General features: G+C 37.6%; 1 protein-coding gene across 1 annotated transcript; it reads left to right on the forward strand.

Moving 5' to 3' along the window:
- Nucleotides 1-7046: 7046 nt before the first annotated feature.
- On the forward strand, nucleotides 7047-16317 carry LOC134674598 (pupal cuticle protein-like). The gene is made up of 2 exons (XM_063532711.1): nucleotides 7047-7214; nucleotides 15297-16317. The coding sequence occupies exons 1-2, from the start codon at nucleotides 7203-7205 to the stop codon at nucleotides 16044-16046; spliced, it is 762 nt and encodes a 253-aa protein (XP_063388781.1). The 5' UTR covers nucleotides 7047-7202; the 3' UTR covers nucleotides 16047-16317.
- Nucleotides 16318-17563: the final 1246 nt, after the last annotated feature.

A 17563-nucleotide genomic window follows, 5' to 3' on the forward strand; every position in this document is an offset into this window, starting at 1 on the left:
AAATTCGGATTCAGCGGGATCTAATTAGGTTAAAAAACCCGGTTGCCAAAAAGTTATATACTTTGCCAGTCGAAATAGATTTTATGAAAAATATGACCAGTCTAATTACTATATATGTTCAGAATATTATTTGAATAAACTTAGGATAGGATACTTAGGATAGGAAATAAATGTGTGTTTTTATATCTTTAAACCCAATTACTAAGTAGACTGCACATACATTAAAGTCACATTAAAATTCCATTTTGCGAAATAGAGATTTCAACCTTTAACTTTGCAAAAGTAGATAATTGAAATATTCTAAAAGCAATAAAAATAGATTAGGTTAGATTCGAGCTACAATGACATTAGTTTGGGTTCAAGGCAAGGTTGCAGGGCCTCAACAAGGGAAAAAAGGGGGAGGGACTGTTGGCCTGGCTCAGTGAGCCAGAACTGACCCACTTATCCCTACTACTGCCGTAAGCAGGTAATGAATTCCCAATGTATTAAGTTTAGGTTTAATAAATTATAAATATATTTTATTAATAACATAATAATATACAAATATGTATAAGCATAAAGTAATAAATAAGCCTACAGCTATTAATAATGTCCGTAATCTGTATAATCCCAAAATACGGATCCCTCGTATGTGGATGCTGCTTACATAATCTCGTCTGTCAAGGTGTTTCGGCAGGAAAGGCCTTGGCAGACTTATAAATTCCTGAAATGAGGGTTCATACCTACCGACTAGAATTGGTTTCATGGTGGTATCAGATGGGTTACTGTACGGTAACCGATGGTCATCTTGCTTATAATCTCGTCTGCCAAGGTGTTTCGACAGGAAAAACCTTGGCAGACTTATATATTTCTAAAATGGGGGTTCATATCTACCAACTGGAATCGGTTTCATGGTGGTATCAGATGGGTTAGTGTAGGGTAACCGATGCCGACCTTGCTTACATAATCTCGTCTGCCATGGTGTTACGGCAGGAAAAGCCTTGGCAGACTTATATATTCCTGAAATGAGGGTTCATACCTACCGACTGGAATTGGTTTCATGGCGGTATCAGATGGGTTAGTGTACGGTAACCGATGGTCATCTTGCTTATAATCTCGTCTGCCAAGGTGTTTCGGCAGGAAAAACCTTGGCAGACTTATATATTCCTAAAATGGGGGTTCGTACCTACCGACTGGAATTGGTTTCATGGTGGTATCAGATGGGTTAGTGTAGGGTAACCGATGCCGACCTTGCTTACATAATCTCGTCTGCCAAGGTGTTTCGGCAGGAAAAGCCTTGGCAGACTTATATATTCCTGACATGAGGGTTCATACCTACCGACTGGAATTGGTTTCATGGTGGTATCAGATGGGTTAAATTAGGGGTCCCGCTGGCCACCTTTGAGAGCGTCTGCCAAGCACTTCCGGCAAAAAAAATACTGGCAGACTTCGCTTTTATGTGTCTACATGTAAATTTCTAACTGCTGCCATAACTATTATTTCGGTATCAGATGGGTTAAATCAGCCCCCTTTTTTCGCACCGGAAGTGGCCTTCTTTTTCGTACTTTCGGCAAGTTCCGTCGTGGCAGACTATCGAATTCGGACTTAGCATCACTTTTATGGTTTCCCATTGTGTATTTCATCGTGGTATCAAGTCGGTTAGAAAATTTGCGGCCGGCTCTTCTACTATAATAACAAAATTGTAGCCCTAATGTAGGTATCCTAAAGTTTCGTATAAAACAAAAAATGTGTAATAAGTCGATTCATATAAAAATTTCATAGGTTTTTGAAATACGCGATTTTTATATGCACCGACACAATTAAACAGCATAAAAATACCAGGGTCATCAGAGCGTTTCTGAACTCCCCTATTTTTTATGGACATAGATACCTATAAGTATTTACTTATGAGTTATGACGAAGTGTTTCGCAATTTTGATAATATTTTCAATTATCACATGGAAGTCCCTGACTACTGCCAAATATAATTGAATTGTATCTCTTCACTTCGACAAAAATGCATCCAAAGAAATTATGCGATTGATACACCCGAGTGTTATCAACGACTCATACATTCACATTAGCTTGAAGATAACTAGCTACCTAAATTTACATGAATAAAACATTGATAACTACAATTTACAGTACTAACTAATATGTTTATCTCTATACACAAAAGTTTACATCTATTCCCAGTCCACTATAACTTGGCTCTCTTTAAATCGAGAGTAAATGGACATCTTTAAGGTAAGCATGCTCCATCCTAGACTGCATCGGCACTTATCATCATGTGTGATTGTGGTCAAATGTTTACCTTTTTCCAATAAAAAAAACAAATTTACCAACGTCATCGAGACTTTTACATCAAAAACGTGTGAAAAATATCGCAATGGTGTTATCTAATGACAACCTGACACTCGTTAGACTAAACGCAAGCAACACAATCAATTAACGATCTCGATGTGCGTGTTGGAGCGGTTCTTGTTGCCCAACGTTAGCAGGCGTGGCTCACTCCGCGATTTCGTCGCTTTGCTACAGGTAGCTAAAAGTACATCCGTTCCACCCCAATTTTGGGGAAAGCCATTAGGCCGCGCGTGGCGCTGTCGCCACCTAGCGGCCATATTTGTGCTGATCGTAACAGACGCGTTTTGTTAGAGAGTGAGTAGGTATTATTTATTCTGTGACGTTAGTCTTATCAACGGTTAGTATATCGTGAACAGTGGATTATTGCAGGTTTCGGCGTTTTTTAACACGAGCCAAGATAAAAGTAGGGTTCTAGAATTTCTAAAGGCCACCTAAAACGGGCGTCTTTCCTATGGATAAAATATAAAAGTTAATAACTTGGGGTACCTACACATTTTACTACTATTTTTTTTCATAAATTTCATCATAAACTTTTTAAAGAGCATAAAGCTTGAATATGCCTAATGAAAACACATCATGAAAATACGGCTTTTAATTCAATTTTTTTTTCATGTATTTTCTTTATTTATTTTCCTTCTTAAGTTAGGTTAATTATAATATGCATATAAAAGTAAAATATAAAAACACTTACAAAACTCATGTATTTATTATTACACGTAATTATTGAAATATATTTTATTATGTCCACAGGAAAACGCACATAAAACTAAAAAATAATGGGTATGTGTGCGCTGTTATCTACTTTAGTGGCAATCAAAAGAGTCATATTTACATAAATTCAAAAACTAACTTCCTAAAATATAAATCGTCAATCAATGTCACCTCACGAATCAAAGTAACCCCAGTATATGATAGCTTTATGTTGATAGTGTACAGGCACAGACACAGATATGGCGGCCAGGTGGCGACAGCGCCACGCGCGGCTTATGGCTTTCCCAAAATTGGGGTGGAACGGATGTACTATTAGCTACCTGTAGCAAAGCGACGAAATCGCGGAGCAAGCCCCGCCTGGTACAGGTTACAGGTTAAATTATAATTCTAAGATACTGGCAGCGATCCCCGGTTCTTTTTATGTACACGTCAGCTCTTCCCCACAACCCATATAACAACAGTGAATGACATTCGAAAACTCATTCAATTGTTTACCGTATTCTCGTGCATTAAATTCCAAGTTCAAAACATTTTTCCAATGGCACTTACGGTGGTTATGTAACCACCGTAAGTGCCATTTATTGCACTGGGACTGTGCATACATATGCACAGTCCCTAATTTACGTGGCAGTAAATAAAACAGTGTCACGACAGTTTTACTGCGATCTTTGACAGTGATTGGTTTATTTTCTTAGCTAATTGGATGGTAATAGCAATCTATCTCCTCCGCCTGTCAGTACACCATCGTCAAAGTTATACGAATATGATGGTTGAATCAAACATATTTAAGAAAAGATGACTTCTGTGAACAACACAATAAAAGTTAACGACTCTGGTACTGAAAAAAAATACCGCGTAAGGGTGCAGCATAAAAATTACCTAGATTACCTTCATTTTGCGATGACTACAGAAAAGACGCGAACGAGTTAAGCATACTACAAAACGTGTATTATGACCCGGTTGTATTTTTATATAACTGGGTCTAGTTTCGCACTTAGGTACAGAATTACAAGAAAGTAACGGCTACGGTTTTAGCGAAACTGGAGCGCTATTTGAACTTTAAAAACCAAGGTGATTTGTTACATTGATCTGATATTACTCTCTGTGAATCTCGCCCGCGCTTGTATATTGATGCGAGCAAGATGTTCGAGATAATTCATATCAATATCAAATCCAGATAAGAGTAAAAGATCGAATAAATATCACCACTGTATATGTAGAATAATTATTTTCGATAGAGTCTGGCTACTGAAATTTTACCTAAAGATTTGGCGGGAAATTCAAAAAATCTTGGACTGGTCACACTTTGTGTAGTAGGAATTATAGTTTTGATACTAGACAATATTTTTGATATTATGTGCTCAAGTAAGGTACCTAATGAAATAAGTTAAATAAACGTTTACGTGCACTCAAAGTCAGCTCACATAATTTCTACCACAATTTAAAGTACAGTCAACGACAAACACATATGTTTACGTTCAAATATTAATATTTTATAGATATTTTTCAGAACTTTTAGTTTATCCGTTTCTTTATACACTTGTCCTATTTATGAGATTCAGGCATTAATAAATTCACTTACTTAATCAAAGTAATAGGCAAATGTTAGAACTAGTACTTAAAGTATCAAAATATTTATAGAGCACCAACCTCCAAATTTGTTTACGTTTGGTTAGGAGTTGTAAACATTGCAGTTTTTCGTTATACAACGCTACACATCGACTTCGCACACTGTCGTAATTATTTACGAGCTTAAATAATAGTTGCCGAACCACGCTCAGTATAGAAATTATTAATTTTATTTAAAATAAACCCCTTATAAACCGCAAACAATTTGAATGAATGACATCAATTGACAACTGACTTTTAGCTTTTTTTTAAATCATAGACAATTGGTGATACAACAACGAAATATCTGTCAACAATTTTTGGCTAGCCAGACTCTAGCGTCACCTCTAGAGATACAATCTTCATAGTTATTATGTCAGATTTTGATTAAGTCTTAAGGAAAGTTCTGCTTACAACATAGTGGTTTGCAATAGGTTATGGACTCAGGAACCTTACTTTGCGAGAAAATTAAGCTATGAGAGAACACGCGTGCCGTAGCAAAAAGCCGCCGTAGCCTTTTGTGAACCCCATATTTTCATTTGATGAGAATTTTTAAATTTCTGTAGTAGGTACCGTATTTTTAAATGCCCGAAAAATAATACTGATACCTTAATTTAATTCATTATTAAGCTGCAACGTTTAAGCTTACGTCTTGGTAGTAACAATTAGAGCAACATGTTTCCTTCATCATGGCATTCGTCATTTTGACCGTTGCACAGATTCTTAAAAAAACAGCTGAGAAAATAAAAGAATAAACCTCTGAGTTGAATACTTATCGTACCTAATGTACCTATACTAATAACTATTGATATTGAATACCAAAAGATTGAATGATTGATTGATTACATCTGAATGACCAAACTGGATTAAGAACTTAATCTGATAGTGATCGTAAGCTTTCTAGGGAATAATCATTAATCACGTTTAACCGATTCTTAGTTGATCAAATCAAGATTATAAACACTACAAATTACATATAGATTTAGTTTATTGTTTACAAACAAATATAATTAAACAAGTTTTTTAACACATCAGATTCTATTATTTTTAACAATCATGAAGGAGCATCTGTAATGTCGTAGCATTTTCTTGGTATATTTTTAGAGGAACCTGCCTTAAATCGTTCAGACAGCTCAATTTTCTGGAATTCTTATTACTACGATAACAAAAAAAAACAGAGAATTTGAGACAGTTTTCCTTAACCTTTTGAACGCCAAACGGCGCATCCATTTGCCGTACCACTGAATAGTTTATATATAAGTTTTGTGAATAAATAATGCCAACCTACTGTGTTTTTCACTAGATTTTCATCAAAAATCGATCGACGTCAAATGCCGTCTTTGGCGACGTTGTCACGATTTTGCGTTGACGTCAATTGCCGTCTGTGGCGTTCAAAAGGTTAAGGGCCCAATAAATTAATTTGCCCTATATAAAATACGGCGTAAAGGCAGCACCCACTGCACAACAAATATCAACGCACCCGTAGCATTGCTACGCGCGCTACGCGGCTACGCAACTACATACTCTCCGCCCCTTTTCTTCTCCATGCCGCTCAAATAATTGGTGTTATTTTAACCACAATCAAATGTTGTCGTTACACATCTACAAATCTCCACTTTTCTTTTCTATTACCACTGAAAGTGAGACACTTTACCATACCACGTTTTCGTATCTTACAATAAACCTACTGAAATATAGGCTCAGTTTACGTCAATGTCACGTATTTCAAGAACGAATTAAGATTTGGTAATTATAAATTGTATCAATTACACGGTTTATAAAAATAAATCGGAAATCATTAATTTTAGATAGTAATACTATTAAAATCGCAAAAATATATAACAAGTAATGTTATAAGTTCATAATGCAATAATTAAAATTTAAATAAAGAATTAAATGCAAATTTCAACAAAAGACTTGTAAAGATTTTAGCATGAAGCTTAAGTTGACATAACAATATCTAAAGTACTTGTATATGTTTAGATCCAAATAGTTAAATATTTTAAACTAAATAATTAAACTCTTCGCCTTAAAAAAACAACAAATATGTGCCATAAAATAAAACAACATTAATATTCTTTTAAACTTACGTTTAATACATAATCACAAAACATAAATAGTAAAAGGAAAAATTAAATTCACAGAAACCTAATAATCAATATTTGCCACTACGAACCTATACGAACACGATTCCGAAAAGTCAATGAAACATGCGCGACTGTCAAAAATCACCGAAAATGCAACGGACGGCCACATGGTTACGCACTGCCATTGAAATGTGTTGATATTCAGCTATTATCAATGGCATATTGTAGTCCCAGTACTTTCACGCGCGCGGCGCGGGCGCGCCCCCTCCCCTACCCCCTACCTGCCCAACTATATAAGCCCGCTCCCGCCCTCATTCGCCACAGACGCAAGTTGCACTTCAATATAGCGAGTCCTGGAAGATTCTAGTCTTCCAGCAGCGCTATTTATCGAAACTCGCTAAATAATCTAAAACTATCTCTCTCTTTCACTTCTGTGCTAAAATCCTTTCAAAAATGAATCCCATGGTGAGTACTAAAAGCTTCTATTCGAAAACATATTAATCATAATCTAAATGGACAGTGACATGTGTGAATAAGTTAATTAAATATGCCTCGGGGCTCGATACAATCGGACAGTTAGCAATGATCTATATTGATCTAATGATGTGTCGTAGATCACTTATGCAAATTCTATGGTTCCGTTCGAATGATTAACGGTGTTCGAGCGGCAGTTTCGGTTTGCGATAACTCAATTTATTGTTGTTAAATCAGATACTGGGAACCAGTTGTAGCGCACTTTGTTCTGCCTTGCCCAACTTGCTTGTTACGCCAGGCACCGCAGGATACCTGACCTCTACTCAATCTTATTGGTTCTGCTTGTTCTTCTAACAATATAACAAAGCAATCAATTCTGATCAAACATAATACATTTCTTAACGATAAACAATTGAATGCTCCATGTGTTTAATCCATAAATGTCATAATTCAATTTCATTTCTTTATTGTTTTTTATTTTATTTCATATCTTGCAATTGATAATATATTCTGGTAATAAAACAGAGCAAAAGATCTCGTTAAAGACAGTTCTTACTATAGATGAACATTTTCATCATAGTTAGTTGCTATCTTGTTGTCGGAAATGCATTATTTAGCATCAAAAAGACGAAGTGGTCATACGAGTATATCCACTTGCGTTATATTATATGGCAACCACATTTTTCAATCACTATCACAAAACGATTTCGAATACCTCCCGCTTTTATTTTCTTGCTACTTAACACTTTTCATTAACACCTCTAAGTTTTCATTCAACATCATATCACAGACTAATATACTTATATAAATTATAACTTTCTAATCATTTTTTAAAATTAAATTATTAATTTAAAAAAATGTACTTAGATTGCATGTCAGTTCATATTTTGTGTTTTCTGTTGTACATTTTCATTTTTCGTTAAATTTTACTCATCAGACAAAGTTTTACGAATGTCAATATATTTAAACTTATCCAATATTCATAACATATCACCTAAAGTACCTACTTTATGGCAACATAAATGAAAATCTACATAAAGTGACTTTACGAGCGCTAATGTAAACTATTGTAAACAATGATCACATTATATGCATTACAAAATATTCATTAGTAAAGTTAATGCACATTGTCATAATTATGTCGTTAACCGGCAGAACGTGAACAACTAGGCCTGTGTCGAAAATTAAAAAGTTAGCGACGCGGCACGTGAGGTCGGCGCACGCGCAGGTCATTGTCAGTCAGACATTTACAATTCAAAACATTTATGCTCTATAAAATCATAACTTGACTATCATATGTTGTAAATATACTATTTTTCACGTCTCCGTGAAACTTTTACGAAGAGTGCTAAGGATAAGCAACTTGTTGGCTAATTTATTTAATACATGTAAAAAAGAAATGCACCACCAAAAAGTTCAAGATCCACTTATAAAGCTTCATTATAAATTTTATTTCCGTATTTGGTGACAGCTTTTTGTCAGGTACCTTACGTTATGTAAATATTTGTTATGATCGATATTAATGTAAATTAAAAATGTAACTATCTTGTGAATGTAACATTAACGACAGCTTCGAGTACAACACTAAAAGATGAAAGATACCAAGCTTCACTAGTTTCTTGCCGAGCATCTAACTACTAATTACGTTTATCTACCTCCTTTCCATCTTCACTTGCTCTATTTCCATTCAATTGTCGATTAATTAACATTCCATTACATAAACGTGACATAATTACATTAGACAACCATTTTGTACTTGAATAACCCATGTTCTAAAAGTTTTTCATCAACATGAACTTCCTTAAATAGATACTGCGAAAGAGGTCTATTTTTAACATAGGTACGCACGCTACAAAGAAATAAAGTTGAGTAAGAGCTAGTAAAGTATACATTTTTTGCAATAACAATAACTAATGCGGTTAAGGTGTTCGGAAAACGAGTACAAAACGAAACCCGACCCGTTTCCGCACCAATGTCATTGAAAGTTGACCAATTGCCGAGATATTGATCTTTAAGGCAAGGGCGACATGTCCTTATAAATGCATAGTCATCATTGTACCACCATTGTCAGGACAAGAAAGGATTAACGGGCAAGGATATTGACAGATGAAAGAAAAATAACATCACAGTAATCCATATTAGAGAAGTTGTTTCTGCTACACATGGAAAGCTAGAATCATCAACTTATTGCCGGAAAAATAAAGGATAGATAGAAGATACAAATAAAGCGATGGCTTACGCCCGATCGGCTTGAAATTAATTTCATAATCCATAGCGAGCAGTTCAGAGTCATTGTGCCAGTAAAAACAACCTTCACTTGCTATAAATAACTTGACAATGACATTGCACTACTTAAATTTAATGAGATCAAATTTAATTCATCGGTAACAAGCACCAAATTAAATGAAATATTACATTCCTCATTTCAATTGTCTCCAAATGTAACCTCCCCAGTTCTTTAAAGGTAAATAGGATCAGATAAGATTGTCGATAATGTTTAAATGCAAATTATTGCCTTCCAGCGTTCATTAAATCAACTTTAAAATAACTTACGACCACCTAGATATTTAAATCATACCTAATTGCGTTTTAACGACGAATTGTAAATTGCCGTTTCTATTTCAAAACGTGAGAATTTTAGGAAATTGTGCATATATTTCGTTAGTAGAAGTACTGGCAACTAAAACAAATACAACTTATGACATGACACTTCCCAAAAAAAGTGACAACTGGCTGACATTGACAGCGATTTCAGCCAGAGTTGCACATTAGGAATTCAAACTGGCACTATGGGCGTACATGATAGCTAAGTTCGCACCTCCCACGCATCGTGTTAGTAAACGAGCTGTCTAGTTTCTGTCCAGCCTTTTCATGCTCAATTTACCTCAACAATTGTCAACAGATTAACCCGGGCCGCCTTCTCAAACATAGTGTCCAATATTATAATCCAAGCCGCGATATCTTTATTATTATTTTAATGACAATTTCATGTCGCTTGAATTAGTTTCGCTCAGATACAATCTTTATTTATTGATGCTATTTCAATGTGTCTATTGTTTGTAGTAACATTTCTATTTCGACTGCATTATCAGATGAATTTAATCAGTGTAGCCTGATTGGTTGATGACGACGACTGCGTCGGGATGGGCAACTTTGTCAGCGTATATCGGCGCCGGCGCACCCAGCGCTCGCTGCACGGGACCTGGCTTAAAGCGGCTTTCCAACTTTTAGTTATCTGATTTTGATTTGATAATATATTATTTGCAGTGCACCTGGCACGCACTTGCCTATATGTTGGTGAGCTGTACTGAGAGTAATGTCAAATAATAATCAATAACAGATTTTTATAATTCGAATGCGGCTGCAGCTCGGGTGTCGCCAGCCTCGCCGCTCACTGGCGCTTTTTGTCTGCATTCCAGTGCGCACCGATTTAGAAGGGCATGCCCGGTGCCCACGCACCGCCCCGCGGCAGTTTAATCGATATCCTAATTATAAATTATACGTAAAACACCCACCAATGGCCAGTGTTAGAGTTAGAGCAATAGGTTACGCTGAAATCTAAATCCTAGTTAATATTACCTGTCTTTGTTTATCAGCATCTTATCTCTAAATTTGTCCACGCATGACGCATCGCGTGGGAGAGTTGCATCAGCCATTACTTTAAATGCAAACAACTTTTAAGAAGGTCGGTCGTCGATATCTCATAGCATTAAAAAGTACTTCGGCTCGATAAATACGACATTACCTTCTTTATCCCTTGTAAAATTATACGAACGTATTAAGATAAATGGTGGTAGCATGAAAAATTCAATAACCCGTGGGTAATAAGGCAGTACGGCTGGTGCGATTTATGTTGTAGTTAACACTTGAATGTCTCACTTTATTTTGCCAATATTGACTAAAGTCGGGGCTTTTTGAACTGAAACTTCGCGACCTAACTAGTATTTTCTAACTTTGTTTACTCGTTTGCTAAATTACGTCGCTATGCATGCGAATGTTTATTGCAACCTTCCGAAATATAAAGGAAGTATGTTTAATAAGGAAATGGAGATAATTAACAAGAATTTTAATTGAATAGCTGCCAAACTTTATATTGCATGTGGCCGCAACATGGCATCGAGATTAAAATCTTTAAAAAAACAGTCACGTACTTGCACTCGCTTACGTAGGCAACACTATCGTGTCATGTCAAGTAAGAAATTTTTGTTCTGGGGGCCGATGTTTGAATTTCGACAGCTCGATTTCGTGTATTTCGTTCAATAATATAACCACTACTAGGCCTTTAAATTCTACTAATAGAATCGAAAAAGAGTAGTCAATACCACTCGATTCCAAATTTCTATCTCGTATTCCAAAAATTTGCACATCACCATTTTCCACCGATTTTCGTGTGACGAAATCGAGGTACGAAATTCAAAAAGCGCCCCCCCCTGACCATGATTTACATGGAGCTTCAATTACCTACAGCTATTGTATTCTAGCTGCGTTTGTCAAAAATAGGAAATGCAATTGCAGTCTCATAGAAAGCAAATGCCAACTTGACATATGAGGGTCAGTCAGTGTGGAGGCAAGTCCGGAAGGCTGGCTTCCTGCTCCGCGACCTTGGGCCGGCCTTCGGACCTTGGCGCCGTTCACTCGCTGACTTACTTTTATTGGAAATGCGCAAGAGCGGAGGCGGACGCGTTTTTACACTCATTAAGAAGTTACAACTCGATCAAATCTGTAAAGTTCATTACCAACTTGTAAGCAAAATAAATCTCTTCCAAATTTCGATTCAAGCAAGATTCATGGAGCTGTTGTCGATACAAATTCTTAAAACCGCTACATCTTGTAATTCGTACCAGTACTTTAGAGCGCATGCCACCACGCCTGTGTCATTTTTTGTTCATTTTGCAACTTGAAGTTCATTGTCGCTTACTACTCGTATTCGTGTACTTCCTATTATCGCGACCGAATTAATTGAAATCAGAACGTTTCATAATTAAAATTGCCTATTGTTTAGATGTTTATCACTTTGGCCTGGTTCCAGGACAATATATTTTAATTATTTGTCTACATTAATTTCACCACAGTTGGAAATTCAAGGATGAACTCTACGTTTTGTGAGAAGCGAGTGTCCGCGATTTTAATCACACGTTTTGTAACGTCACGCGCAAGAACGGACGTGGATTACTTAACTCGCATTTAGTTTAACAGTTATATATTTATTTCAAATTAGTGTCTCTTAAAACTTAGAGTTAAGCGCGTCACAAAAATTCGTTCTAAATTAATTTTAATTCAACTATTATGCAACGGCGCACGCGATCGTGTGCTCTTCAATTAACGTCATGTATCGTTCTTATATCGATCCGATTTACGATCCATCCGAACCCGGGTCCTCTGCGTCGTAGGCATGGTCACGCGAGGGTCATTATCGACTAGGCTAGGAGGCTGTTAATATCTAATCGTTATTCATATTACAGACAGAAAAAAATACTAAAATTTCTTTACCTCTCTGTATACGTTATATCTGTATCTGTATAGCTTATTGGAAATTGATCGGCACTTATAAGGCTTTGCGTGTAAACGTGTAAATCTGCCGCTATGTAGAAACAAGTACATAAATCTGCAATTCGATTATGTGTCTAGCCCTATTTCCATAGTAGGTATATGTTATGGACCACCAGCATAAATGTGGCTTCGAGATCAGTAGCAAGAATTCCTAATAGGAGCTCACTCGTATATAATTAATATATACTTCTGAGCTTGTGGTCGGTGCCCAATGGCAATATGAGGCTAGATCTAGATCAAACCTAGGGCCTGGTCGAGATCGCGACCACAAGCCCTGACATCATTACGCGAGCCTGAACTTACGCTCGCCGCAAATTCTTTACCTATGCTCTCATCTCATTAAATTTCATTGCCTCGTAAATAAACTCTTAATCAAGCTTAACTATTTCGTTCACACTTTGAGCAACGTTATATTCAAATTAAACGAAATTTATTTACTTGAAACTATAAACTTGAAGACTATTAATTCTGTATACTTAGTTCTATAAATTCTGGAAGACATCAATACAAAAGACTTTAAATTAAATGAGTTTGTAAAAGCAAGAAAGACGTATTTCTTCAAATCAAACCAACAAATAGAAATACTTAGTCTAATTCGAACTGTCGTGAGTCATAAGTACTAACAATACGTTGAAACAGAAATAGGCACTTAAGTAAAAACCTACTCTCGAGATTTGAGTTAATTGTCCAGGCGGAAGTGAAGTTAACGTAAAGTTAGTAAAAATAAATAATATGCCCTCGCGGAAAGAAGTAGTAACGTACCTAACGTAGGCTTGAAATTCGATGTGAAGAATAAGACAATCATGGTTTTTCGTAGATACTTATATTGGTTCCTCTTTTTTAGGGTTTCGTACCCAAAGGGTAAAACGGGACCCTATTACTAACAATAAGACTCTGCTGTCCGTCCGTCCGTCCGTCCGTCCGTCTGTCACCAGGCTGTATCTCACGAACCGTGATAGCTAGACAGTTGAAATTTTCACAGATGATGTATTTCTGTTGCCGCTATAACAACAAATATTAAAAACAGAATAAAATAAAGATTTAAGTGGGGCTCCCATACAACAAACGTGATTTTTGACCGAAGTTAAGCAACGTCGGGCGGGGTCAGTACTTGGATGGGTGACCGTTTTTTGTTTTGCCTTTTTTTGCATTATGGTACGGAACCCTTCGTGCGCGAGTCCGACTCGCACTTGCCCGGTTTTTTTAGTATAAGTAGTTAAAGTTTCATCAAATTGTAACTACAATATTTCTCAACTGATATTGTGACTAATGTGCAAGAATGGACGCAAACTAGAACATAAACATTGTCATGACCAAGCATTAGTATATTTACATTGATTTACATATATTTATGCTACTTAAATACACACTAATCATATAAATGAATAATATTGACATTAAATATACCTACTGTGTATATGAAAATACCTAACTTTGGCTATGAACTTGTTTAAAAATAAACAATATTATATAATTTTCACTCAGATGTAACTTTAATTTTTGTTAAAAAAATTGTCTTGAAACCGGTGAATAATCGATTGTACATTTTTGTTTGACGGGTGCTATCAAGTATGAAATCGCGGTCAATGAAATGTTTAACAATATCAAGACATTTTTTATCGATCCATATTTGGTGACCAATTGCAGTTAAAGTTCGCATCGCATCCATTCAGTAACTCCATTTTAATATCATTTTTAAAAGCCCCCATTATAGGTATAAATAAACTGGCATCGATGGTCAGACATAAATTTATAATTGACCTTTTTACCTCGCGCATTCCATATCACTGACAGCACCCAGTTCAGCTTTATCTGGGTTGTTTGCATACATTAAAATAAATGTACTAGCTTTTGTAACAAAGGCTGCTCGAGGGCTTTAAGTAAGTTATAAGTCACTAAACTTAAACATTAAGCTCATATTTAGTTACCAATATAATTTAATATTTTGTTAGATAACATAGGTACCTATAAAGAGGATATAAAAATAATGTTCATTCATAGAGTAGAATATGAATGAACATTATTTTTATATCCTCTTTATACCTATTCTATCATATAATTCCAATTACCAACATAACTTAATATTTTCTTAGATAACTTCTAGTTTATGAGTGGATTATCTTTATATCCTTTTTGCGCCTATTATATCGTATAAATTACACGAACATAAAGTACCTGAATTGCGAGACAACAGACACCTGACTATCGAGGGCGACTTATCAGACTACTAGAATTATACTAAATCCAGATAGGTACCCACAACTCGTTTTGTATAACGAGAGGCAGCTAGCAATTAGACACGGTGCGGGCGAGTAGCTCGGAATATTATCTCGCTAGTTGGTACAATAAATAATAACTATTGCCGCGGTTATTACAACTGCTGCGATTTAAGTAACACTGTAGGTTTTCGATCAAACACAAAATCAACACCTGAATGCAAGAAACAACCATTTATCCTTCGGTTACATGCACCGCGACTGGATAATTACAAGTTCATTTTAGTAATGGTTCTGTTTTTCACAGATTGTATTCGCTTGCTTGGCGTTGGCGTGCGGAGCTCAGGCTAGCCAGGGCTGGGCTGGTCCCCCGGCCAACATCGCGCTGTCCCAGGATGGCCGCAACATCCTCGACACCCCCGAGGTAGCGCAGGCCCGCGCCGCCCACCTCTCGGCCCTGCAACAGGCCGCCCAGAACAACCCCAACCCCCAGGACGATGGCTCATACGATCCCCGCTGGGACAGCGAAGAGTACTGGCAGCGCGCTGAGCAGCCCAAATGGAACGCCGCCCCCGCCCAGCAGTGGAACGCCCCCGCTCACAACCAGTGGAATGCTGCTCCCGCCCAGCAGTGGAACGCTGCTCCCGCTCACAACCAGTGGAACGCGGCTCCCGCCTGGAACGCCGCCGGCCCCGCTCCCGCCCCCGTCGCCGAGACCCCTGAAGTAGCGCAGGCCCGCGCCGCTCACCTCGCCGCCCTGTCCGCCGCCAAATCCGCCGCCCCCGCCCAGCAGTGGAACGCTGCTCCCGCCCACAACCAGTGGAACGCCGCCCCCGCCCAGCAGTGGAACGCCGCTCCCGCCCACAACCAGTGGAACGGTGCTCCCTCCTGGCAGGGTGCCCCCCAACACCAGGCCGCTCAGATCAGACTGGCCAACGATGGCTCCGGTATCCTGGACACCCCCGAGGTGGCCGCGGCGCGCGCCGCTCACTTAGCCGCCCACCAGCAGGCCGCCCACGCCGCGCCCCCGCAGCACGCTCCCCAGCAGCACTGGTGAATCCCTTCCCCTCCCCTCCCGGCGGCGCGAGCGCAGCGCTAGCCCGTGACCCGCGCTCCTGGCGAGCCGCGCCCGTCACACGCTAGATCTCCGCTCGGTCGTCTCTTCCTTCCTCCGATCTCTTCTTCGTTTAGGAACACTTCAAGTGCAAGTGCGTCAGCCTCTTTCTATCTTTGTGGCTTTTTGTTACTTTTATAAAATTATATTGAATGATATTTTGTACATAATTATGTATGTATGCGTAATAACGAATTATATGGAACGGAAAATACCTGATTGTTTCAATTACTGAGTCACCTTTCCACTGCACACGTAGGTAGATAGCTGTAGAAGCGGACAAGGTTAGCGGGAAATATTCTGGCCCAACACGGCCGGACATACAAGCGTGGCCGGTATGGTCATACACCTATTTACATATCCTTTGCAGAACGGAGTCAATATTAAAAACAAAATAAATTACTTACGATTATTGGAGGACTTGTCTCCTTGTCTTCTTCTCTTCGAGCTCTCCGTCAAGTAACGCTACGAGTACTTATTTATTTTTATTCTCACACTCACCACGCCACGACGCGCTCACCCCAATCGATATTTCATGTCATTTATCAACCCGATCTAACTACATTATTGAGGATGCAGCATGAAGGGGTCACCGTAAGCTTGAATTAAAAGTTGTCAACAAACCGTAATAGAGTTTGCATTCCCCGTCATAGTTTACATTCCGTTAATAGTTACCTAGCACGGTACAAGCAGCCAAATACACTACACACTACAGGTAAATGATACGAGTAGGGTGCCTCAAAAAAATAGGGCAGATTTAAATACAATATCTACCAAAAATAGTGACGTGAAATGATGACATCGACAAAATAAATCCCTAAATTCATTACATAAAATGTGAAACAGCTCATCTTAGATTGTATCTTCTTAAATGTAAGTAAATAAGAGGTTTCCTAGCTTCTTATTTCAATAGGTACGAGTACAAACACTCATCGCCCTCTATAATAAATGAAGTCTACTTATTTACCGGATGGAGCCTGTAAGCTGTAACGGGAGCGAAAAAAAATCCCAGTAGTTACTAATAGTAAAAACTTGGTGGTAACTAGTGGGAATAACCAACATTTTTTTAAACCCAATGTCCCAACCCAATGATTTAACATAGTGCAAAATGATCAGAACAAAAATCCTTACTTTAACTGTAGGAGAAATTTGATTTTTGACTGACTTGGCATAAATATTTAAGTAAGTATCTATACTACGGTTCCCAGTTGTTGTTGACAATGGATCACAGAAAACTGGGAATTCCTGATCCTACACTGAGAGAAAAATCATCACCAGGAATTAAAAACAGTTCTGTACTGGGGGAAAAATGAAGTTTTAGTAATAATTATGGACGTTTCACTATTTCTGTAAAGTTTATTTATTTCTACAAACAGCTCAGTAATCCCAAATATAATTTCAACAAACAGATAATAGAAATTGCAAAAGTCAATTTGTTCCTATTAGTTAACTCTCCTTGT

The sequence above is a fragment of the Cydia fagiglandana genome, chromosome 20 (genome assembly GCF_963556715.1).
Source record: "Cydia fagiglandana chromosome 20, ilCydFagi1.1, whole genome shotgun sequence".
Lineage (NCBI taxonomy): Eukaryota > Metazoa > Arthropoda > Insecta > Lepidoptera > Tortricidae > Cydia > Cydia fagiglandana.